The 27,224-nt window shown below is 42.3% G+C and overlaps 1 protein-coding gene across 9 annotated transcripts in view; it reads left to right on the forward strand.

The window, feature by feature from the left end:
• The window catches only part of TENM4 (teneurin transmembrane protein 4), an 850,566-nt gene that overhangs the window by 670,464 nt on the left and 152,878 nt on the right, over positions 1–27,224 (forward strand). For 8 of the 9 annotated variants that reach the window (XM_061628962.1, XM_061628964.1, XM_061628963.1 and 5 more), the window contains one exon: positions 23,947–24,048. The exons of the other annotated variant lie outside the window; for it this stretch is intronic. In XM_061628962.1, coding sequence (XP_061484946.1) covers positions 23,947–24,048 — 102 coding nt within the window. The remainder of the gene's footprint in view (positions 1–23,946; positions 24,049–27,224) is intronic. 9 annotated transcript variants of the gene reach the window in all.

Consider the following 27,224-nt stretch of genomic DNA (forward strand, 5'->3'; position numbering starts at 1 on the left):
TCAAGGAGGCAATTGTAAAGCCCATCTTAAAGAAGCCCTCCTTGGATCCCCAAGTATTCGATAACTTCCGCCCAATTTCGAATCTACCATTTCTGGGCAAGGAAGGAACAAGCTGAAGTTGAACCCTGATAAGACCGAGGTACTACTTGTGGGGGACAAGAGAAGGTTGGGCGACATTGACCTGAAGTTCAACGGGGTGAGTCTACCCCTAAAGGACCAGGTCCGCAGCCTTGGGGTTGTGCTTGATTCCAGGCTGTCCATGGAGGCTCAGATTTCGGCAGTGAGCCGGGCAGCCTGGTACCAACTACACCTCATACGAAGGCTGCAACCCTACCTTCCTGTTCACCAGCTCCCACTAGTGGTACATGCCCTGGTCACCTCTCGTTTGGACTACTGTAATGCGCTCTACATGGGGTTACCCTTGAAAACGGTCCGGAAATTACAACTGATACAAAATGCGGCGGCTCGACTACTTACGAATAGTCGCCGCCGAGATCACATCACACCAGTGTTGTTCGACCTACACTGGCTACCAGTTGTTTTCCGAGCCCAGTTCAAGGTGTTGGTATTGACCTTTAAATCCCTACACGGTTTCGGCCCAGTTTATCTCACGGAGCGCCTTCAACGCCACCAATTATGCCGCCCGACAAGATCGGCCACACAGGGCCTTCTCTCAATCCCGCCAACAAAAACAGCCAGATTGGCGGGTACTAGAGAGAGGGCATTCTCAGTGGCGGCCCCCACTCTCTGGAACTCCCTCCCACAAGATCTCCGGCACGCCTCTTCCCTAAATGTATTTCGGAAAGCCTTAAAGACCTGGCTCTTTCAACAGGCCTTCGGCGTATCCGGGGAGGGTTAATTGTTATAACTGTAATGCCTCCTGCCCAGTTTTAATATTGTTGCTGCAGATGTATTGTTTTTATTTTGTATTACTGTATTTTATCAATTGTATTCTAATAATTTTGTAAGTCGCCTAGAGTGGCCATTGGCCAGATAGGCGACGAAGAAATTAAATTTATTATTATTATTATTATAAAATTTCCTTTAAATATCATGGTGAATTATCTATTGAAAGGTATATTCTCTGGAAAGGGAGCTTTCTTTTATCTGTCTTGAATGTACCACAAGACTAAACTTTGTATTCTTTTAAAGAATATAATGTTGGTTCAAAATTGTAACTGTTGCTTATTGCAGTGATAAAATTACGATAATGTAAACTAGACTTCCCCAACCTGATGGCCTCTGTGTTTTGGACTACAACTCCCATCAGCCCCGGAACCAGGTTGGGGAAGGCTGATGTAAACCCACATAGTTTGTTTTCACTGTTGTGCTTAAATTTTCTCTTGCAATGAAACCATCTTCTCTTTTTCCCCCACTGTTTTTGGTCTGCCCTTCTGTCCCCTAGTTTCATTGGATGATTCCAGTTTCTTGTAATGAGAGAAAGGGTGGGGGAACCTCTTCTCCACCCATGCCATGCATGATTTGATAAGCCACTATCATCTCCCCTCTCAATCATGGTGGTAAGCCCTTATAATCAGAGTTGAGAGCATCCGTATTTCTTGTAAGCTGCCCTGCATGAAGTCTCTTGCCATGTCATAAGATCCTCAGGACAGAGTGCCATTACAGTCCCAGTCTAAGCTATCACAACCAGGCAATGATAGCCACTTGGCAATGGAGGAAAGGACAGAGTAACGGCTTCTCCTTGTAATAAGCCCTTTATATCCCTTGTCCTTACAAATTACAGCACGGGAAGACCAAGGTCTCTCTTTGTAATAAATTAACCTCCTTGTAAGTGACTTTGGCAGCATTTTTCTAAAGCGGATGATCCTGGGCAAAGCGCCTGGTGGATTCACCTCTGCCAGATAACAGTGATTTATTTGGGACAGTCTCATCTAAAGTAGACCAAAGTAGCAGGCCAAGGGAGACCTGGAGTCAGCACATTAGGACAGATGTTGGCCAAAAACCTGCTCAGAGATGGCGACAAACAGCCAAGAGCCCGGCTCCAGTCATCTGTGGCGTCTTCCTGCAGCTGTTGCTATCAGGCTTGAAGAACCAGGCAAAAAAAAAAAATAATGCACAGGACAATATTTTTTATTTAAAAAATACATGAGTGGCCTTATTATGCCAAGCTTAAAGGCATGTCCTCTGCAGGTGAAGGTTGGTGTAGCGTCAGGTCAGACAGGTCAGACAGATGGGCCAGGTGCCTCTTGGGCCAGAAACAGCACTTCTGTTTTCTGAAATGAGGACGTGCAGGATGCTCCAGGCAGCACTGACCGCCAGCAGTAGATGAAGCTTAAAAAGGGCCGGCGTGAGACAAGTGCAGGGGATCCAGCCTACACATCCAGTCACCCACATGAAGCGCAGTGGGCTATCCCAGAGGCAAGATTTCTCCTTTCTTTGAGGCATTCCCATTTGTATGACTAATTAATTGCCTTCCACACACGTGTCTCAAGGCGACGTACACAGTATAACAGAAACAGCTTTTTAAAAACCACAGTTAAAAACACAGAAAACAGCAGCAAATGAATTGAAAAATGATCTAAGGAGACATGCGTGTGGCAGAGACCCATTCATCCAGCTGGGAAAGCTCGTTGGACCAAAAATGTCTTCAGTTGTTTCCATAAAGTGCAGATAATGGGCTCCTGGCGTATCTTGACAGGAATTCCCTTCTGCAGAACAGGGGCAGCCACACTAAAAGCCCTGCTCTGAGTTACTGTGTGGAGAGCGTTTCTGGTATTTTAGGAATTTGAAAAAGAAAACTCTCCAACAGAACTCAGTGGCCTACTGGGTGTATAAGGGGTAACCTGGTCCTGAGCTGTATAGGGCCTTAAAGGTTAATACCTATACTATCTCTCTTGGGGATGGGCTAGAGCACAAGCTTTCTGTGTAGAAAGTCCCAGGTTCAAGTCACTGACGTCTCCAGATAAAAAGTTCTCAAACAGAGGAGTTTAGGAGAGAATCCCTTCAATCGAAGCAGATAGTACGGGACTAGGTGGACCAGTCAACATCATCATCATCATCATCATCATTATTATTATTATTATTATTATTATTTGATTTATATCCCACCCTTCCTCCCAGCAGGAGCCCAGGGCGACAAACAGAAACGCTAAAAACACTTTAAAACTTCATAAAAAGAACTTAAAATACATTAAAACAAAACAACGTTAAAAACATTTTTAAAAACTTTAAAAACATCTTTAAAAAAAAAAGGGTTAAAAACATATTATTAAAGAAAACGTATTCAAAGCAATTCTAACACAGATGCAGACCGGGATAGGTCTCAACTTAAAAGTCTTGTTGAAAGTCATCTGCTTTGGTATGGGCAGCTTTGCATGTTGAGAAATGTGCCCATGTAGACTTTGGATCACTTCATTACTGCAACTTTTTATTTGCTTTTTCACCATCTCTTCCAGTTTTATATCCGAAGTGGGGGCTATATTGCTAATTTTCCAGGCAGGGCAGCAACATTCACCACCAATTTTGTAAAGGCAGCAAACTTTTCAAAGTTTATTTTACCACTCCAGGTGGAAATTAAGTCTAGTTGACCCCGAGACGAGTCCTTTAGCTTAGAACATCTTAGGCCAGGCGTGAGGAACCTTTGGCCCTCCAGACTTTGCTGAACAACTACTCCCATCATTCCCAGCAAGTATGGCCAGCGGCCAGGAATCTTGGGAGTCGTAGTTCGGGAACATCTGGAGAGCCAAAAGTTCCCCACTTTTGTCTTAGGCCTTCATCAGCTGCTTCAAATGCATGTTTAAAGTTTCCTCATCTCTGTTCCTGTGCTTGGTGCCTCAGGTTTCTTTCCTCATCCTCCTTTAAGAAGTCTGAACCGTCTCTGCCCCACTACAGTGGAAGAGTCAGACATCCAGCCCCTTTCTTCTGGGCAGCCTGCAGTATGGTCTGTATTGGATTGGACCTCAGACCAGGCTGGGACTTATGGGATCCCTGAAGCAGACTTCTGCTGACCCACATTGGTAGGGGCTTATAGGAGGACCCACTGGTCCGCATCCAGGTTGTAGACTGTGGAGTTGTATCTAGCCAACTCATTCCATCACTGCAAGGATTTCTGTTTGTGCAACAATATTTCCCCCTCCTCCTTCCTGTAGCCCCCCTCCAGAGCAGAATTGGGAAGGACATGGGGGGGGGCAAGGAGAGGGGGAAAGTTCTGTTGCACAGGTGGAAATCCTTGTGCTGACAGAACAAGTTAGTTGGATATAGGCCAGAGTCTCCAGGAAGGTCATTTTGAAAACCCTCTTGCCTGAGAGCTAGTTCATCAGGAATCCATTGCATTCCCTGCACGGTCCTCACATGTTTAGCTCACTTTTCCAGATGTCCCAGCCCCCTGCTGTTTGGCCTTCTGCACCTCTTTTGCTGCCTCCTCAGAGAGGTCTACACCCAAGTTAGCCTGGCGGCCAAACTTCTGCTTGATTAAAAGCTAAACTAATGCTTCTCTGTGATCATGCCGTTCTACAAAAGCAAAGAAATGCATCTCCCAACCCGCTCCCCCGCTTCCAGTCCCTATGCTTTTCACATGTTTTGCTTCTTACTTACATCATTTCACAGCATCCTGTTGATCTTAGATCCAAGCGGTTAGAAGTAGGATAAATGGATTATTATACCACAAAAGACCCCGAGTCAGCAAGTCTAGGCTCTGCTCCAAGGAAAGAGCTCTGGAAGGCTTTGCAACGAAGAGCTTACTTGGTGCTATCAGGATCAGCCTCACCTGCTCTGCCACAGTCTTTGCTGATCACCCTGGGAATTAATAGCAGAGAAGAAAACGTATATGCCTTACATACAGTGTGTCACACTGCTCCGAGTCCTCCTCAGCTGCTGCCTGGGGATGGGCTCGATGTCAAGGTGGGCTGGAACCCTTCTACCCAGTGAGGAGCATGCTGGAGTGCTGGCAAGGAATGTGCTACTCCTTTCAGGTGTGCATTACACACCTACATAGAGTAACAGAAAAAACCGTTCTGGGTAATGCAGGGAAACCTTGTCCCTTAGCCAGGAATACCATTATGGGAACAAACACTCAGTATCCTGCCAAGACACAGACTGTTTGCTGGTTCAGGAATAATTCACCAGTGATGTACGTATGTGTGTGTATGCATATATGTACAGTAGGGCTATGTTCCGGACCCTCGCTGTAAAGCAGAACGCATTGACTAAATTGACCAAAATGGTGCCTGACGGCCAAAAAACACCATAAAAGCGGAACAAGGCCGTAGGAGTGGGGCCTTTCTGCAATTGACAACCGTCGTATCAGTGGAACGCTGTAAAGGCGGAGCGCCGCAAAGCGGGGCCCTACTATATGTATATTAGGCAAATCTGTCCGTTTGAGTTTCTCTCAGTTTCTCATTTTTCCAAACTTACATTTTGGATTTCCACATCAGTTTGTATTTTTTTAAAAAATCCTTCTGAAATTCATCAGCAAATCTCTCCTAATACACACGTTTATAAGTAGTTTTGCCTAATACGCATGTTTGCAGTGCAGTTTTTCCCTGTTATAATGTTATTTTTACTGTTGTGTGTACACGATTACCCCAGTGCACACATTTTTATGCACATTACTTGGCTGGACAACTGCACTGCAAAATTTAGAAGGACAGCTGTGTTTCGGTTCACATTTTAGAAAATTAGGTAAGTTCGCCTTTAAATGCAAACTAAATTGAATTTCTCCCCCATCCCTATTGTGAATTGAGAGTTAGGGCAAGAGGGAGAGGACTTACCCATCCACTGTGTCTAGATCAATCGTACATTGCACAAAACAAATCAGCCATGGTGCCTGGCATTCAGTGGTGTAGGAACTCTTTCTCTTTTGTTCCATGCATTGTTTCAGAAAGTGCAAATTAAGTAGGTTTGCCTTTAAATGCCAATTGAATTGAATTTCTCTTGTATCCCTAGCTTGTGTGTGTGTCCACATGCATATATAGTTCCATTCTTATTACCTTATGTTGGAACTGCAAACATATAAAATACATGCCTGTTGATGCATCAGGAGTGTGGTTTTTGTCCGTTAGTCTCTTGTATTGTCCAAAATGGGTAGCCTCAAATTTGCTTCTATTTTTGTTTTCTTTTTCCATTAAAATAAAAAATTGGCCAATGTGTTTCTGTTGTTCCTCCAGTCCTGGTTTCCTCAAGATCACCCCCTCTCAACCACAGCTTGTCAATTCGCTCAATATTTCAGCTGGGTAACTTTGCTTGATCTAAGAGTTTTGACAAAAGGTTCATTGAGTGGCATAATTACTTTAGCTTCAGGGTCAAAAAAAGGTTTACATAATTTTAAACTTAATTCACATGCCTTTTTTTGGCTGTTGCTATTACGTTTCTCCAAAGACCTGAATTCAACCTTCATGACAAGGCATCCAGTGTTGTCCATAGCTGTTTCTAGAGAAAGCTGTCCCTGCGAACTTGGAAACTCGAGTTAGGATGGTTTGAGTTTCTGCCCTTTTTAAGACTGAGTGCTCTCTATGAGGTATATAATGTTCCTGAACTCTAGGATAATGTAAGCACAGCATGTTTTGTTCCTGTTTCACATTATAGAGTCGCCTGGCTCATATTTCCATGTAAGCTGTAGCAGTGTAGAGTATAAATTAGTGTGGAGAGCAGGGTACTAAGCTGTTTGTATATTTTGGCACATAGATATAAAAACTTTATGGCCCCCAAACAACAGGACTTCTTAAACCATAATTTTTCCCAAGTCTTGCTCTTAACTTGTAGCCATAAAAATGATGGGCTTGCATATATGAGTATGCAATTGAGCACATCCCTAGGTATGAAGCTGTTAAAAAGCGAACATTTTTCAACTCTTACCAGAGGGATCTTGAGAGGAAATGGATGAAACTACTGTTACTTTGACCTGTCATTCAAAGGATGGCTTTCATTGTGAAAATGAGAATATACAAAAATTTGGCTCAGTTCTACAGCAAATAGGGTGACATCCTATATATATAAAAAATCATTTGTACACACACATGGGATCCCCCCCAAAAAAAGGAGGTGTTTCTCAGTTAGGAGTTGCCCCTTCAGCTCCCACAAGTGAGGTGAGCCATACTTCACTTTTGAAAACATAGTGTCTCATGCATTGTCATAGCTTTGCACCCAAAATTAAAAAGAGAGACCCATCTGAATGTGCAGTCATGTAAAGATCTCTTTTGAATCATGGCCCACACATGTAAAGATCTCTTTTGAATCATGGCCCAGGGATAAACTGCAAGCTTCTCCTGTTTTGACTGGTTTACAGTGCTCAGTTTAGAACTGCCATCATTTAAAAAAACCCAAAAAACTCTGTTGAGTCTGCAGAAGTTTCCTCTGTTGTAGGAAGTGGGGTATCTGTTGTTGATTTGCATTAGCACCCTTAATAGAAGAAATCGAATACATTTTCAGTTAAGGTTATTTAATGAAATTGAGTACAGTATTTCAGTTCCATTTTAATTTTAGTAACATTTAAAGAAATAAGTACCAAGGGCTGAAGGGCCATAGCTCAGTGGTATTCAGAAGGTCCCAGGTTTATTCTCCAGCATTTTAGGTAGAGCAGGGAAGATACCACTATCTGAAATTCTGGGGAGCCACTGCCAATCAGTGTAGATAATACTGAGCTGAATGGACCAATGGTCTGACTCAGTATAAGGCAGCTTCCTATACTTGTCTGTCATCCTAGCGCCTTTGCACTCATTGGCTGCAACAACAGAAGGAAGGAAAGGGGCAGGCTTATTTCTGCATTGGATTACTGACTTGAATACCTCTTGCTTGTGTTTCCCGATACCTTCATAAGTGAAGGAGCTAAAGGCTTTCTTTTTTAAGTGAAAGAAAGCTGAAAAGTCAGAGAAGGAAACGAGCAATATCCTTGGATGGAGCAGACTCCTGTAACCTCTTCCACTCACCTCTGTGGCTACTGTCTGGCACCCATGTTAATACGCACTTGGGTACATAATTTCTCCCTTCTTTCTAAAATGGCCTTCGATTTATCATGTGCAGTGAAACTCAAAGCCAGCGCTGGCCTTGCCCCCAGCTAGAAAATCAGATTGCATTATTCTGAACAGAAAGCAACTTCCTGCTTACAAGCAAAAGGCTCTGCAACTTGAACCCCAAAGGTTGCATACTTGTTGTTTCCTGTGGTACTTTGCAAGTGTGTGTATGAGTGCAAAGCAGAGAGAGAGAGAGAGAGAGATAATATATCTGTGCACAAATACCCTTTAGTAGACTTAACACTGCAGTCCCTTGGGCAAACTGGCAAGAAAAGAGTGCTTCATTTAGTGCAGCAAAATATAAGTTTAAAAATATCCTGACTTTTGGTGTGAGGGAGTCAAAAAGGGGAATTAACAGCAGCCTTTTTTTCTTGTTATTTTTTGTGTCAAGCAAGTGTGGGCAAAGTACCCTTTGGCATTAGGAAATAAAACTTGGTAGATCAGACTGAGGGTGAAGTAAATGTAGCATCCTTTTTCTAACAGCAGCTAACCAGATGTCTCTGTAAGCTTACAAGCAGGGCTTGGAAGTGGCAGCTTTTTTCTGCTTATCCCTAGGCGTCTGACATTCAGAGTAGCAAATGAATGAATCTCTTTGGTTCTTCTCCTTTATTGTTCCTTTGCCCTGCATTGGTCTCCTCCTGGATTCTGTTTTAACCAGGATAATGTGACTGAATCATGCACAGTTGCCTACACCTTTAAATTCCTTTCATTCATTTGCATCACTTCCCCCCCCCGGCCCCCATTTCTAATGCGTGTTTTCATTGATGAACGTGAGAAGAGTCCTGCTGGATCAGACCAAAGGCCCATCTAGTCCAGATTTTGTTTCCCACAGCAGGCAACCCATATGCCTATGGGAAGCCTGCAAGTAGGACAAGAGCCCAGTAACATTCACTTGCTTAGGATTCCCAACAACTGCGTTTCAGAGGCATTTATTGCCGTATCTTCCATGAATGTCTTTAATCCCCTTTTTAAAACTCTCTCAAGTTGGTGGCCATTACCATACCTTGTGGTTGTGAATTCCATAAGTAAATAATTAAGTGCTGTGTAAACAAGTACTTCCATTTGTAAACTAACAAAAAGCAATATTGACCTGACTGCACATATGATTGCATCAGGAGTCTTCTTGCTCAGTGTTTTAGTGATGTGCACATGTTCTGCAGCCACCAAACTGGGTTGTGGATTGGAACACGATCCATTCTAGAATTCACATCCCTGCCAAGTCCCACAAGGTGATCTGAAGGCTGCCTTTTAAATTACCATGTACCATCACCACCTTGTGAACTTGTAAGTGTAGGTACCTTTTTCAAAAAAATAATTTCTTGCAAAAAAATTTTTTAAATCCACATATGCTGGTTGAAGTAGAACTTAATATCCATCACTTGTGAAATTGGCTTGACCACCGATCTCTAATGCGTACTCCTGCACATTGATGAAACACCAGACAACAAAACAATCTTGATGCATTCATTCTTACAACTGCATCAGTATGTATTTTTTATCCTTTACTTTCTGTTCCATATAATATCTTTTGCCAACCTGGTGCACACCAGATGTTTTGGACTACACAGGCTATGAGTGTGCTCTCCAGAGTTGATGGGAGTTGTAGTCCAAAGCTGTCAGTGGGGCAGTGGAATCCGCTCTGGGTTTTAGTCCAGGAGCTGTCCAAGGTGCTTAAGAGTAGCAAATCAGTGAACGTCTTTGGTTCTTCTCCTTCATTGTTCATTGGACAGGTCCTTGAAAGTTTGGACTAAAATCCAGAGCGGATTCCATTGCCCCACTAACACGGAGCCACCAGTCACCACTGATCTCAGGTTGGTGAAGGCTGGTATATACATTGAGGTCAATAATCCTTTCTTGCAGTGTCTTTCAATAAATACATGTGCATAAACTGGAGGAAGTGAAATCTGTGGGAACCTGCGTACACATCATTCTGTACAACATTCGGAAGTCAAAAAGCAAGAAAATTTAGGGTTCCTAATGCATTAGTTTTGCATTAGGCAAAAAAGATGACATGATGCAGAACCCCAAACCCTAGGGCAAATTGTGGAAGAATCACCAGTTCATAGTTTTATTGTACGTGGAAACTGCATTTAGCTATCACGGGCAATGAAAAACCATGGTTATCCTCCAGGAATTTGTCTCCTCCTTTTCTAAAGCCATCTAGGCTAGTGGCCCTCACCACATCCTATGGCTATGAATTCCATAAATCAAGTTGTTGAAATAGTACTTCCTTTTCTTTCTTTTGAACCTGCAGTTGATCAGTTTCATTGGTTTATTCCAAGTTCTGGTATAACGAGAGGGACAAGAATATATATTTGCTGCCCTGGGCTTCTACTGGGAGGAAGGACGGGATGTAAATCAAATAATAAATAAATAAAGGTAAAGGTGTCCCCGCACTTGTAGTGCGAGTTGTTTCCGACTCTTAGGGTGACGTCTTGCGACGTTTACTAGGCAGACCATATATATGGGTGAGATTGCCAGTTCCGTCCCTGACCTTTCTTTACCCCCCAGCATATGCCGGGTACTCATTTTACCGACTACGGATGGATAGAAGGCTGAGTGGACCTCAACCCCTTTTACCGGAGATTCAACTTCCTCCTTTCATTGGAATCGAACTCCGGCTGTGAGCAGAACTTTGGCTGCGTTACCGCCGCTTACCACTCTGCACCACGGAGGTTCTTATAATAAATAAATAAATAATATAATATAATATGTTTCCCTTCTCATAATATTAAAATCCATGAAGGGCAGGTCTGTCAACAGCTAATAGCCATGGTCACTCTGTGGAGCCTCCATCATCAGAGGTAGTGCATCTGCTCTTGAGTAGCAGTATGAAAGGGCTGTTGCATTCATGCTCTGGGGGCATTTGGCTGCACACTGAAGTAGATTGTCATTCTGTATGATCCAGAAGGGTTTGTCTCTTGTTCTTACATTCTAAATATTTTTCTGGTCTGTTCAGAGGTAATGAACACTGACGCCTGATACCCTCTGCTGTTGAATAGGTGGTTTAATATGCATGAGAAAAACAAAACTAATGTATGCATATGAATATATATATATATATACAATGAATGAAAAAAAATTGCCCTGGGTATTGGAAAGGCTACAGTGATTTTAGTAGGAGAGTCAAGCTTGGCTGCCATTCAACAAAGATTCTTCTGATTAAGTATTGAAATGGAAACATAATACGGAGTATCCATCAACATTTATTGTACTATTATAAATGTTCACTCTCCTGGTGAAATTCATCTTTCATTGTTTTATACAGTTTGTGTACTATCTAATCTTGTACTGCTTTGTATTCCTTCTAATTCTTGAGATATTGGTTAATGTTTTTAATTAATTGTATATATATTTCATATCAATATTAGTTTTTCTGGTTTCATGACTTGGGTTTCTTACATATGTTATTAAGGGACTTTCTCTTTTGGTTTATTAACATGCAGAAGACCTTTGAGATGCTTAGCCCAGGTCTGTAAGAAAGGTCAGCTGATACCAGTACAGTAGCAATAGCCAGTGTGCCAATCTGGGACAGGCATCAAGTCCTCATTCTAATTTGCTTTGCATGTTTACCCATACATTTTAAGAACTGTATCTAAGACTGCAGAGGAGCTTGCATTTTCTGGATTTGTCTGCACCAACCAGCCCACTGACATGGGTGATAAATGACCAACATTAGAAAGTACATAAAAGGAATAAGACAGAGCAAGAATTTTGAAAATGTGTTATTGGTAATTCTTGAGAAATTATCATTTATTTGCTGGCCTTTCTTTGCCTTCATCAATCAGTATTACTGTGTTTCCCAACATTATCTGCAGGGAGGTTGTGAAGAAGGGAGTTTCCATAAGTCAGGCCCTTGTGCTACATATGCACATGAGCTGATTTGTTACAGATGTGCAGAGAGCCAAAGATAGTCAGTGTTGGTACCTCCAAATATATTTATTAGATTTTTAAAAAAAATCTCAACATCCAACACTGCTTGTTATGTCATTGATTAATTGTCTTTTAGCATTTCTGTTCTTAATTTGCATTGGTGTGGTTGTGCATCATTTGAGTGTGTCAGCAGAAAAGTGACTTGTAAATTATTTAAATGATAATTAACTAACTCTAAGCAGAAATCAACTTATCCGACTATAGCATATCCGCTACCATGCTAATAGTGAGCTCAGGTGATGAGTGCTAACAGCAATGGAACCGGAACTGGGCCACTGAGAAACAAGAGGGAGGGTGCTACCATTCTTGGGAAAGGCCCAGGCTTGCAGAACTACAGATACTCTTTAAAAAAAGAAGAAGCAAAGAGAGTAAAATAAGCCAAAGAAACAGCCCACTGAGGACTAAGCATGGTCAGAAGCCATGGAATGTTAAATCTCAGGCCTCATCCATGCTATGCATTTAAAACAGTATCATACCGCTTTAAACAGGCAAAAGCATCCTGGGAACTGTAATTTTTTAAGGGTGCTGAGAGTTGTTAGGAGACCCCTGTTGCCCTCACAGAGCTATATGTTCCTAATCTGCCCTCCCATTGGCCAGGGCAAAGATTCCAAAACATCCTTATTCTAGCTCCAATCCAAACTTCCAGTGGCCACATAAAGCTATGTGCACACAAGACTTGAACCCTTGTTCTCAATGTTTGACAACAGATTTACGTGTGCAGTTAGGCTCTTCAGTATCCCATTAGACCTCCAAGCTATTGACTAATTCCCTGTGTTTGCATATATCTTTTTAATACTTTTTTTATAAAAAAAAAATGCTGACTTTACCTTGTGTTAGTATTGGTAGTACAGGTTCAGGGCATCACAGGGGGAAAGAAGAGTTGAACTTCTTTCTTCAAGCTAGTCAGGTCCAAGATAAACCAACATTGTAGGTCAAGAGCTCCCAAACTGTGGCCCATGGGCCACTAATGGTCCACAATCTTCTTTCAGATGTTCCAGGGCATGTCTGTGAACAGCACCTACCATTTCATTTCTACTGAAATATAATACAAGAAATCAAAGAAGCAAGGCAAAAGTACCATTTAAAATTGTACAATATCTAGCACAGCTCATTACAGTTGCCATAGAAGGCCAAAAAAAAGTGGTATGCCTAAGACCTTCATCAATTTTTAAGTGGTCCCCGGGGGAGTAAAGGTGGGGAGCCACCAGTGTAGGTTGAAGAGGTGAGCTAAGGTCAGTCTTCAGGGGGCAGACCAGGCCAATGTGAAGGGAGAAACAGGCTGATAAACAAGGGAAAGGGTTGCAGAGTCAAGAAACGAGGCAAGAACAGGGAGGGGCAGAGTTTGTGAGCAACGCACAGTGGGAGCTTTGTTGCATGGTCCAAAGTCTGCTAACAGCAAGGGGGATATGCTTGTATGAAGCCCTTTACAGGTGAGGACTTTGCTGCGTGACGGATCGTTCGCTCACGTTCACATTATGACTGTGTGTGGACACCCCTCTCAGCTCTTCCGTGTGTGCTGAGCATTCAGTATGCGGCAACACATCATGGGGGACATTCTCAATACTGCCTCCCCAATTGTGGAACACCCTTCATTCTCGGGTACAGTTGGCACCAACCCTGATGGGTTTTCGGCACCAGTTAAAAACATCTCTATTCACCCAGGTCTTTGGCTAAATTATTATTGTCAGATACGGCCCCTTCCTTTGCAGCAGTTGCTGATTTGTTGCTGCTGCTGTTGTAATGTGGTTTTTTTAAAATTTTCTGTGGATTTGTGTCTATTATATTGTACAATACTCTGGGATTGAATTTAATGAAGAGTGAGCAAGACGTGCCTCGTATAAATATAACAGCTGTGCTGGATCAGGCCAAACATCCGTACCTAGTCCAGCATTCTGACCCTCACAGTGGTCAGCCAGATGCCTCCAGGAAGCCTGCAAGGAAGCTGTGCCCCCAGCACTGCCATTCAGTGGCATGGCATAGTGCATCTGAACATTGGGAGGTGGCCTTGAAGGCAGGTATGTTTAAAGAGGGGGCAGGGAGAGGAGGGGAAGGATGGAGCAATCTTGTGACCAAGGAGGCCTCTTGCTTTCCACGGAGATGTGGAGGCTCAAGAATCAGGAACATAGCTGCCTTGCACTGAGTCAGACCACTGGCCCATCTACATCAATATTGTCTACACTGGCTAGCAGCGGCTCTCCTGGATTTCAGGCAGGGGTTTCTCTCAGCCTTACCTGGAGGTTCAGCAGATTGAACCTGAGACCTTCTGCATGCAAAGCAGATGCTCTACCGCTGAGCTGCAGCCCACAGTACAAGCTTGCCTCGCGGCTGGTGACACTTACGCATCATTGCAGTTTTCCCAGTCAGTTCCAGCCCTCCTGCATGTGCACCACAATGATGAAACCAGGAGCGAGGGAAGCTGCGAAACTACTATAACCGATCTGCTGGTCTGGGTCCATTTTAACTGTCCTGAAGTACAGAGGTCTGTTGGTTTCAGAGGGAAACAATTGCCATTGGAAAACGTGGACACATGTCATGCAAGTGATTGGTTGGTAGTTTACCTGCAGTTGGGAAGTGGTATGTGATCTGTTTGAAACTGGGGCTGGTTCTAATCATATACAAGTTACTGGAACACCCTCCTCCCCCACATACGCACACTATTTTACTCTGCTAAATTCGTAATATTTGAGGATTGGTTTTGTTTTTTCTTCTTGGGATTGGTTTGTTCTTTTCTCAATGCCTAGGGAGCAGTGAGTGAGGTATGGAGGCTATAAAATAAGTAACTTTTAACATGCATTTTCATGCCCACAGCCTCTAATAAGGCCTGGTTTAAGGCACGCATTGCTTTGGCCTCTAGCCCGAGAGAGAGAGAGGCCCCTAGTAATTAAGCATGATACTATCTGGTAAATAAATAAGGAAGAAATACTGCAACAGTTGCTATTCTGCTGGCCGACCCAGCCCACCAGAGGGTAGATAATTAATCTGAAACCGGGGTGGGGATGGGGGAGATATCTATCTAGCCAATTTGTCCATCTCTTTAATATATATAATTGCATTTTGTCCAGAGAAAAAGTAATTCACATGGGTAATTGCAGGACAGAGCCAGGCAGCTTTAAAAAGCTTACTGAACTATATCAGGCTCTTGCAAGATCCTGCTTGCCAGTTGGCAAGTATTTCATGGATTTGATATCTCAGAGGACTTCATTCAAGGTATAACGTGCTACCAGGCCTAGTATCAGGCTCTCACAGATGGATGCCCTGTGAAGGAAGCTACCAAGGGATCAGGAGTAGCCACCAGGGTACCCTTCAAAAGTTGTTGGAGTACAACTCTCAGCATCTCTGACCATTGGTTGTGCTTGCTAGGGCTGATGGCAGTTGTAATTCAACAACATCTGGAGGGCAACTCTTTAGCTATCCCTGGGTTGGAATATTCCCTTAGGCAGTAAAGACTTCCCATGCATTGGAGTGGCTCCATCAAGGCTGGCCTAGTGAAGATCAACTGGGTTATAAGGTCATCGAGTCCAACCCCCTGCCCAATGCAGGATGATGATGAATTCAATTTATAGCCTGCCCTTTCTAAAGGAGCCCAGGCAGCAAACACATTAACAAGGATACAATTAAAAACAACTACATTTCTCAGCCAATGATTTCAGGGTTGACTTGTAGTCTTGGTGTTGGGTGTTTTCAGAGGACAGTGCTCTGCACGGGAACCATTACAGTCTCACCATGCGATGGCCATTTCCGTAAGGACAGCCAATCAACTGTAGTGTCTGTCAAGGCTACCAATGCCTGTTAGCCATGATGGTTATGCTCTGCTGCCATAGTATGCTTCCAAATACCAGTTGCTGAAAACTGCAGGAGGGGAGAGTGCTCTTGTGCTCAGGGCCTCCTTGCAGGCTTCTCGTTGAAGTATCTGGTTGGCCACTGTGAGAACAGGATTTGGGACTAGATGGGCCATTGGCCTGATCCAGCAGGCTCTTAACGTTCCTATGTATCTAAGATGCCTCTGAAATTCCTCCAAATTTCCATCCACCTTTGGGGATTCTGAGCTACACAGTCTCCTCATGGAGCAGAACTGATGTGTTGGTTATCTAGTCCCTTCTTTCAGCTTGGATTTCCAGACTTAGGACACATCCACACTATACACTTAAAGCAGTTTCTTACCACTTTAAACAGTCGTGGCTTCCCCTAAAGTATCTCAGAGCTTGGAAAAGTTACTTTTTTGAACTACAACTCCCATCAGCCCAATCCAGTGGCCATGCTGGCTGGGGCTGATGGGAGTTGTAGTTCAAAAAAGTAACTTTTCCAAGCTCTGACTGTATCCTGGGAACTGTAGTTTGTGCTCAGAGTTGTTAAGAGACTCCTATTCCCCCCACAGAGCTACAATTCCCAGAGCTACAATTCCAATCAATCCTTTTTCCCAGGAAACTGGGGGGATTGTAGCTTTGTGAAAGAAAGGGGTCTCCTAACCACTCTCAGCACCCTTAACAAACTACAGTTCCCAGGATGCTTTGGGGGAAGCCATGACTTTTTAAGATGGTATGATACTGCTTTAAATCCATGATGCAGATGGGATCTTAGTCGGAGAAACGGAGGTTCAAACCCCAGTCCATCCCCAGCCCCTCAGCAAGTAACTTAGTCAGTCTAGATCAACCATTGCTCTATTCCAGCAGGGCTGTTCTGATGATTCCACCTCTCTCTTTGGAGCAATATATGTTTGTCTGTTTGTTTGTTATTTGATTTATATCCTGCCCTTCCTCCCAGCAGGAGCCCAGGGCAGCAAGCAAAATACTAAAAATACTCTAAAATATCTTGAGAACAGACTTAGTTGTTGTTGTTGTTATGTGCCTTCAAGTCGATTACGACTTATGGCGACCCTATGAATCAGCGACCTCCAAGAGCATCTGTCATGTGCCACTCTGTTCAGATCTTGTAAGTTCAGGTCTGTGGCTTCCTTGATGGAATCAATCCATCTCTTGTTTGGCCTTCCTCTTTTTCTACTCCCTTCTGTTTTTCCCAGCATTATTGTCTTTTCTAGTGAATCCTGTCTTCTCATGATGTGTCCGAAGTATGATAACCTCAGTTTCATCATTTTAGCTTCTAGTGACAGTTCCGGTTTAATTTGTTCTAACACCCAATTATTTGTCTTTTTTGCAGTCCATGGTATGCACAAAGTTCTCCTCCAACACCACATTTCAAATGAGTTGATTTTTCTCTTGTCTGCTTTTTTCACTGTCCAACTTTCACATCCATACATAGAGATCAGGAATACCATGGTCTGAATGATCCTGACTTTGGTGTTCAGTGATACATCTTTGCATTTGAAGACCATTTCTAGTTCTCTCATAGCTGCCCTACCCAGTCCTTCTGATTTCTTGACTATTGTCTCCATTTTGGTTAATGAGAGTGCCAAGGTATTGATATTAAAACAAAAACACTTTAAAAACATCTTTTTTAAAAATAAATAAATAAATAAAGCTTCAGAAAACATCTTAAAAAGCCAATCCAACACAGACACAGACTGGGATAAGGTCTCTACTTAAAAGGCTTGTTGAAAGAGAAAAGTCTTCAGTAGGTGCTGAAAAGATAACAGATATGGCACCTGTCTGATGTTTATGTACCCTCTCCTTTTATTGAAGATGGAAATGCCACCCTGTTGGTGTTGAATTGGGCCCAGCACAAATGTATTTTACACAAAAGTACAATGACCAACGTCTCACATTGACCAGTGCCTCCACCTCCCAGCAGTCATCAAGAAAGGCTCATATTTTAAATACCTCCTTTATTAGAAAGAGCAATCATTAATTTCCATAAGAGATTTTAGAAATGGCTCTGTTGCTGTAAAGAGTTAAGAAGAAGAAATTAAGGTCTTAAAAAGTAAGGAGTGGTTTCCTCACTACCGCCGTTGTTTCTAACCTGCTCCAGTGGAAAACGATTCTAGCTAAGTTAAGGCCGTTCCTATATAATTACATCCCATTTAATATGACACACATTGCATTTAGTGTGGATCAAAAACAATAGGCTCAAACGAACCGTGCTATTTTGTCATTTCACCAACCCCCCCACAAGCACAGTTGTACCCTGTCTTTATGCAAATGTTTGCTCAGAAATCATAAGAAACAATCTTTATTTTCTTTTCGGGGGGGAAAACTAATGTTTAATAAGCCATATGCCTTTTTTCTTTATTGGAAGGAAATTGTAAACATTAATAGCTTGAGCTGACATTAAAACAAAACAAAGTACCAGGTAGAGTTTTCCTTTGCTTATTGGTTTTTTGAAAATGAGAAATAGCTCAATGTTTCATCCAAGCCTGGGTTTTCTGGAGTGATTTAGCAAAGCATTACATTGTATGTGGGGTAAAGTAATATCCCCCACCGCCGCCCCCCAATAAAAAGCAAGAGTTCCATTTCTGAGATATTTTTAATTATGTAACCTACTACACAACTTTATGAATGCTGTGTATTTATTTATTTATTTGTTAGTTAGTTAACTGCTTGATTGTTAAAAAACAAACCTCTCAGCAGTTTATAAGAAACATTAAAATTATCAACAGTGCAAGTAATTAAAATATTTTTTAAAAGATTAAAATAGGAATAAGCTAAAAATATATTACAACACATCAACATCTATGTGTCTGGATAGAGTTGCCTAAACAGAAATGTTTTAAGTAAAATACATTGCCTGCCTAATGTCAGTAGGCAGGGAGTTCCAAAGAGTAGGTGCTGCCACACTAAAATAATGATACCGTACAAGTGTGGAATGTGTATTATGTGGCACCTGTAACAGTGCCAGTTCTGCAGATTGAAGTGGTTGAGTGGGCACATACGGGGTAATTAAATGGATTTTTAAAATTATTCTTATTCTAACATTATTTGATTTTGTTTTGTTAATTGATTTTAGCTCCCTCCAAAGTCAGAATTGGCTAAAATAAATGCCTAGTAAGAAAATAAACAATGAGGCAAGTATCATCATCTGTCAATTTCCTACAAGCTCGGGAGTTCTGGTGCATACATGAAACACTATTGTCCATCCTGGTTTCCATATTCATGGTAGTGTAGGGAATAGATCTGTGCATGCAAGACAGAGCACATAAAACGTCTTTTCTGGATGGATCCAAGTTTCTTGGGTTTTGGTCTACTTTGTTGTCAGCTGTATGTTGTTGTTGTTGTTGTTGTTATGTGCCTCCAAGTCAACTACAACTTATGGCGGCCCTATGAATCAGTGACCTCCAAGAGCATCTGTCATGAACCACCCTGCTCAGATCTTGTAAGTTCAGGTCTGTGGCTTCCTTGATGGAATCAATCCATCTCTTGTTTGGCCTTCCTCTTTTTCTACTCCCTTCTGTTTTTCCCAGCATTATTGTCTTTTCTAGTGAATCCTGTCTTCTCAAGATGTGTCCAAAGTATGATAACCTCAGTTTCATCATTTTAGCTTCTAGTGACAGTTCTGGTTTAATTTGTTCTAACACCCAATTATATGTCTTTTTCGCAGTCCATGCTATGCACAAAGTTCTCCTCCAACACCACATTTCAAATGAGTTGATTTTTCTCTTATCTGCTTTTTTCACTGTCCAACTTTCACATCCATACATTCAGATCAGGAATACCATGGTCTGAATGACCTTTACTTTAGTGTTCAGTGATATGTCTTTGCCTTTGAGGACCTTTTCTACTTCTCTCCTAGCTGCCCTCCCCAGTCCTAGCTTTCTTCTGATTTCTTGACTATTGTCTCCATTTTGGTTAATGACTGTGCTGAGGTATTGATAATCCTTGACTAGTTCAATGTCCTCATTGTCAACTTTAAAGTTACATAAATCTTCTGTTGTCATTACTTTAGTCTTTTTGACGTTCAGCTGTAGTCCTGCTTTTGTGCTTTCCTCTTTAACTTTCATCAGCATTCGTTTTAAATCATTACTGGTTTCTACGAGTAGTATGGTATCTTCTGCATATCTTAAATTATTGATATTTCTCCCTCCAATTTTCACACCTCCTTCATCTTGGTCCAATCCCACTTTCTGTATGATATGTTCTGCGTACAGATTAAACAAATAGGGTGATAAAATACACCCCTGTCTCACACCCTTTCCGATGGGGAACCAATCGGTTTCTCCATATTCTGTCCTTACAGTAGCCTCTTGTCCAGAGTATAGGATGCTGTGGCACCCCCATTTCTTTTAAAGCATTCCATAGTTTTTCATGATCTGCACAGTCAAAGGCTTTGCTGTAATCTAAAGCACAGAGCTGTATGTGGGATATAAATTTAATAAGTAAAATAAAAATAATGATATGGATATTTCTATCCATATAAAACATAACAAAAATTCAACAAACGTCTAATTGAAAAAAAGACAAGATTTTCTTTAAAAAACCCTAAATCATCACTGTCTGCATCAGAAAATTGAGCTGTATGTAGGAATACTTTTTGCTCAATTTTCTGATGCAGAGAGTGATGATTTAGGGTTTTTTAAAGAAAATCTTGTCTTTTTTTTCAATTAGACGTTTGCTGAGTTTTTATGTTTTATATGGATATAAATATCCATATCATTATTTTTATTTTATTTATTAAATTTATATCCCACCTTTTCTCCCAAAAGAGTCCAGGGTGGCAAACACACAAATGACAAGCATCTGAAAACAATTCCAATGCAGATGGAAAAGATGAAGGCTGGGCTGATGAAATAAAAATAAGTAAATGTGATGTAAACCGCCCAGAGAGCTTCGGCTATGGGGCGGTATATAAATGTAATAAATAGATAAATGTACTCAGGAGAGCTGCGTGAGCATGAAATGCTTCTAGCCTTCTTGTCAGTGAGGATATATCTAAAATAATGCCTGCTGTTTGCCAGCTGGTATAGCACAGTAGGGAGGAGAGCCTGGCCTGGAGTCCAGAGTCTGTGAGTTCAAATCCCTGCTCTTGTCTCCTGGGTGTCAAGGGCCAGCTGAAGATCACCCCCACAATGAGTGGCTCAGGGGTTACATGCCCTGCCACCTGTGCAGCCGTGGGCAAGCTGCATAGTCCCAAGGAGCCATGTTGCCCCCCAGCTGGCAGTTGCAGACAGGGAAGGGGCTGGCTTGTGCAGCTGTGGCAAGCTGAGCAGGCCCTAGCCAGCTGGAGAGGATTAGCCTCAGAGAGATGCAATGGGAACCCCCTCTGAATACTGCTTACCGTGAAAACCCTATTCATAGGGTAGCGATAAGTCGGGATCGACTTGAAGGCAGTCCATTTCCATTTTTTAATTTCTGCAGAGCACACCAATAGTATAAATAGTACCTTCCTCCACTCAGAACACAGTTACTGCCACAGCAAGAAAGTTTTTCTCCGGGGTGAGCCAGATTATTAGAAGAGGTTTGGTACAATTAGGAATTGACTGAACATGGCCTTGGAGGTATATGTAGCAGGGTGTGTACATTCAATGTCTGCACCTTTAAAGTAAAGCAAAGCAATTGGCATGGGCTGCTAGGAACCTCCACCTTCCTGTCTAAAGGCTGCTGTGATATGCTTGAAAATGTGTGGGAATTGTCTGATGAAAGCAAAGAAGCTGGGAAGGGTGTGTGACTCCACATTATTTAACGGATAATGGATGAGGCTTCAGTGCCCTAATACCTAACTGCTAGCAAAAGCAGTATCTTTCCAGCTATCTAAAAAGCCAGATGCTAGCACTTTCTATTCTGTGCTATGCTGAGCATGACCAAGAAACAGAATATTGTTTTTTAGCAGGGGCGGGAACTGGAGGAAGGATTAATCAAAAACACATTGCCTGTAACCCCCCCCCTCCTTCCCCAAACCAGGCAGGACCTAAATTAGGAGCAGGAGATTAAAGGGAGGGATGCATTTCCTATGCTATCAAATACTAGAGGAAACTGAGTGAAAAACAAGAAAGGGAACTGACTTTTGGGCTTTGGAGGGAACGGCTGAGGAGTCAGGCAGGCAAGGTAAAAATTTGGAGCTGGGAGCATTTATTGGAGTGTTGAACCAGGGAGGGCTGGAACATCGCTTCTTCACCCCAAATCACCTGTGAAATTTCACAGAACATTCCCTAGTATATTATTATTGTTGTTGTTGTTGTTGTTGTTATTATTATTATATAATTTATTTTTACCCCGCATTTCAGCTCAAGGCGGCTTACAAAAGACACAAATATCAAAATACAATATAAAAATGCATCAATAAAACAATAAATCAATACAGTTTACAAAACACAATTTACAAGAGTTAAATAACAATAACCATCACAATCTACATTTCCAACTTAACACTTGCAGCGCTAAAATTGGCCCCAAGGTACTGTCTAAAAGTCCATGAGTCCACTACCTAACTAGCTAGCTGGAACTAAGCAGGTCTGGGTATGTCAGGCCTAGATGGATATCTACAAAGAAACCTCATGTACGCTGCCTTGAGTCCCATAATGGAAGGAGGCTTGGTGCCTACAGTAAGCCCCTCCCGGTAGTATATGTGACATCAAGAAAATAGAAAGCCCTGTGAGGAGAAACTGGAAAAACTCAGCGTGTTTAGCCTTGAGAAGAGAAGACTGAGGACAGATATGACAGCACTTTTCAAGGACTTGAAAGGTAGCCACACAGAGGAGGGCCAGGATCTCTTCTCGATCATCCCAGAGTGCAGGACACGGAATAATGGGCTCAAGTTGCAGGAAGCCAGATTTCGACTGAACATCAGGAAAAACTTCCTAACTGCTACAGCAGTACGACAATGGAACAAATAACCTAGGGAGATGGTGTGCTCTCCAACACTGGAGGCCTTCAAGAGGCAACTGGACACCTGCCGGGTATGGTTTAAGTTGAATTCTTGCATTGAGCAGGGGGTTGGACTGAATGGCCTTATAGGCCCCTTCCAACTCTACTATTCTATGAAGTCCTGTGCCCAGGCCACAGGACTGGCAAAACCCCTTGCGCTGCAATTCTCAAGCTCTCGGCAACCTGCTAGGTGCTTGGGAAGTGCTTTGCAAGGGGCTTGGGTGGGTGGGGTGTCAGGCAATCGAGAGGTGGGTTGTGCCTCCAGAGTTGGTGTGCAGTAGTGAGGACAGATTATGATCTGCCCCATCGGACCAACAAGGTTCTCCACCCTTGAAATAAACATTCATTGACCAGAGACTACATCAGTGGATACATGGCTATCTTGAAGTGGGTTGGTATATATTATGTATACACCTTGAAACATACAGAGAAAAGAAAGAAACATGTTTTTGGTTGTTGTGGTTGTGTGTTTTTTTACACAGTGGAATCAAAATTCTGACTCTGTGTCTTTGTTCAAGAGCCCTGAGTGCAAATCATGATGTTTTGAGTTCTGAGCCTTGTTTTCCTCTGCTCTCATAACTTCTTGTTATATGCTTTCAAGTCGATTTTGACTTATGGTGACCCTATGAATCTTTTTTTATTTTATTTATTTATTTATTTATTTTGTTGCATTTATATACAGCCCATAGCAAGTAGCTCTCAGGGCGGTAAACAGAATAGGATAAAATACATTTATCATAATAATAAAATCACAAACATATAAGACACAATGAAAACAAAATACAATTAAACAAAATATAAGATGATAAAAGGATTAGTATTACAAGATTAAAAAGATAAAATGATTAAAATGCCTGGATGTATTCATAGGGTTTTCATAGTAAGAGGTACTCAGAGGTGGCTTACCATTGCCTTCCTCTAAGCCTACGGCACCCGGTGTTCCCAGGTGGTCTCCCATCCAAGTACTAACCAGGGTTGACCCTGCTTAGCTTCCAAGATCAGAAGATCGGGCGTGTTCTACCTGCCTGTTTTTCCAGTTGTCTGGCATTACTCAATACTGTTTTCCCTTTTCTTTCCTGGTGAGGTATTGCACCATTTCACCAGTGAGTCCATTCACATGGACAACCTGCTTAATTGCCATCTCTTCTCCCCCCCACCCCCGCTAATCCATTGTAGCAGAAGCTTCCAAGATCAGGCATGTTCAGGGTAGGATGGCCGTAGACACTGGCATAACTAAAGTGCTTTAACTTTCCTTCATCCCTTCAAGCACCCATTGACTCTGTGTGTTCCTTCCTCAGAATCGCTGGACAACTGTCCCAGCAACTGCTACGGGAATGGTGATTGTGTTTCCGGGACCTGCCACTGTTTCCTTGGCTTCCTGGGTCCTGACTGTGGCAGAGGTAGGCTTTAAGTTACCTTTTCTGTCGTCGTCGTTCTCATACAGAAATGGTATGTCATGTTTGAGCTCTGTTTTAGGAGATCACCTGAGCAAGCTTAGGGGTTTCCAATAAAAGAGTAAAGGTGGATTCTGACCTCCACACACCATCTGTAAACATTTTTCCATAATTCAAGGCTTATCTTGGTAAAGTGTCCGCTATGTGTCCTTTTGCCGGTGCTTATGTTGGGTTGCATTAGATTACATCCACACCATACGTTTAAAGCATGTTGGTTCCCCTGAAGAATCCTGGAAACTGTAGTTCATCTCTCACAGAGCTACAATTCTCAGCACCCTTAACAAACTACAGTTCTCTGGATTCTCTAGGGAACGCCATGTGCTTTTAATGTGTTCTAAATGCATGGTGTGGATGTGACCTTTTTTGCAAGTTCAATCAAATTTGCTTTTGAAGTGTTTTTGCCACCCAGCTGATGTTCGTGTCATGATGGGCAAACTCAATTCAGGAATGAGTTGCCAATCAGAAATATTTTAAAGGACTCTTCAAAGTAAAATCTCCCTCCCTCCCCTCACCCAGTTCTACATTATCTCCTAATTTTGGTTGCGTTACATTTTTCTCAAGTCTTGGGGGCATCTCTCTCTCAGGTTTCCCTGTTCACTTCAATGGAGGTAGGAACTATGTTCATACAAAAGGGATGCAGATGCTGGCCTGCCCCGTCATATTGAAGCTAATGGGGGAAGCACACACTTGCAGAAGCACCACTGAGCACATCCTTGGGGTGCAGGGCCACAGAGGGTGTGGCCAGTTCATTGTGAAACTTGATTCCATCAAACCTGATTATACTTTTTCTCTATATTTTTGGTATTCGTTTTATTATTAGGTGAGTTGAACCCATAATGAACCCATGAAGAATGTTTAAAAGAGGGTTAGACAAAATGTTTAAAAAAGGCTATGCTCTGTCTCCATAGTCAGGAGGGGAGAGTGCTCTTTGCACTCAGGTCCTGCTTGTGTGCTTCCCTTGGGTAACTGGTTGGCCACTGTGACAACAGGATTGTGGACTAGATGGGCCAGTGGCCTGATCCAGCAGGCTCTCACCATATGTTCTTACTGTGTATAATCACAGCTTTAATGACGGGTGCTGTTAAATAAACCTAGAACAAGACTGCAGTGGGGTGGAAACCAATTGGCTGTATGCATTTGTCAGCATACTTGCTGTGACTCTGTGGGCATAACCTCCCCTTTCCCTCTCCCCTTCCCTTTGATTGCTGCATGTGAGCAAAGAATAACAATGACCCATCTAGAGCAGTGTCCCTTTGGGAAAGAATTAAGCAAAGGGGCTTAGAAATCAGCTGTGTCTCATTCTTTCTCCAGCAACTGCTCTGTCAGTAGCTTGTTGGAGCTTAGAGTGACCTTTTGTGCTCTGTCATCCATAAGGTGGCCTCTCAGCAAGTTCTTTCCTTGCCAGAGCCTCAGAGGTTATCCTTGCTTTGTGGAGAGCCTGCCATGGGGCGCTTATGGAAGGAAGGGCACTCAGGACGAGGATGGATGGATCTGTCGATTTGGTTTCTCATTTTTGCAATCTTAAATTCAGTTCTTCACATTTCTGCAGCAGTTTGTGAATTTTTATTTTTAAAATGTTCATAAATATTCTTCAGCATTTTAGTGTGAATTTCTCCTAATAAAAGCATTTTGTATGTAGTTTTGACTAATGAACACGTTTTTGCAAGCAATTTCCCCTAGCATAATACCTTTCTGTATGTTATTTTCACAAATATATTCATTTTTATGCACATTTCCCCCATCTGTATATGCATTGCTTGCAAACATTGTTTGGTTGGAGAGAACTGCGTTGCAAAATTCTGATAAGCGCAAATTTCAAAGGATGGCTGCTCATATTGTTTTGGAAAATGTGAATTTGATAGAATCGGCTGTAAATGTGAACTGAATCAAATTTCTCCCCCGTCCTTACTCAGGACTATTTCAGGCCACCTCTGACCCTAACATTGTCTTACCTGAAGTGCCCCAAAGCTGTACCCTAAAAAGGTTATTAGTAAAAAAAAAAGAGTTTTGTTTACTTGATCCAGCTGTAGCCTCCCATGCTCTGTAAAAGGGACTCGAGGCTTTACATAGAAATCCAACCATGAAACAAGTCAATGTTAAAATAGTTTAAAAATGCATAAGCATACAGGCTTAAGATAAGAAACACATAAAACTGGGCTCCTGTTGCGAGGAAGGGCAGGATATAAATCAAATAATAAATAAAATGGCAAGTAAGTTGCATACTGAAGGGCCGTAGCTCAACAGTGGAGCATCTGCTTTACATGCAGAAGGTTCCAAATTGAATTCTCATCATCTCCAGATAGGGCTGGGAATGTCCCACATCGGAAATCCTGCAGAGCCACTGCCAGCCAGTGTTGGCAATGCTGTTCCTAAGCTGAATCCCCAAAAGGTTTTGTTTTGTTTTAAGTTCAGATTGCTGTTTGGGCAGGACCAGCACCAGGCAAAGGACCCTTCTGGGCTCGTAGCACCACCCTTATGGGCCCCCTGAAGCACCTGAGGCATGCTGTAGCTCATTCTCATATAAAACCATAGCTTATCATTATGTCCAAATACAGCAAAATTGGATGATAATATTTATTTGAAGCAGTTTTCACCCTGCTCTTTACTCAGAAAGGTCCCCAGAGCTCAATTTCAGATATCAGTAGTAAGACATGCTCTGCCCTCAGGCTTACAGTCTACAAGACACACACAAAAGGAAACAGGTACAGGGATGAAGGAGGAAAAAAGCAAGCTCAGGCACCTGTTCTTAAAAGTTAAGGTTCTTAGAATGGCCAATTGGGGTGGTAACAGTTTAGGTAGCCTGATGGAGTGTCTGTTAGAGTGTCTCAGACTTAATAGACTCTGTGTATTTGACAGAAGCTCCAAACTCAACATTTTTCCAATAGGCTTGGACTAACTGTTAGGTCAGACATGGAACAGCCACCTCAGGAAGTCATAAAATATTTAATTTAAAATCCACATTGCACATCATGAACATATGGTGCAGGGAGGGGCTGATAATTCTGACATACTTCAGCAGGACTGCTGTGAAGATTACGAGAGTGCTTTGAATACTCGAGTGCCATATAAATGCTTTTTTTAGCAGTAATGAAATGAATAAAATAAACTATGAAGTATTTCAA

This window comes from Rhineura floridana, chromosome 5 (assembly GCF_030035675.1).
Source record: "Rhineura floridana isolate rRhiFlo1 chromosome 5, rRhiFlo1.hap2, whole genome shotgun sequence".
Lineage (NCBI taxonomy): Eukaryota > Metazoa > Chordata > Lepidosauria > Squamata > Rhineuridae > Rhineura > Rhineura floridana.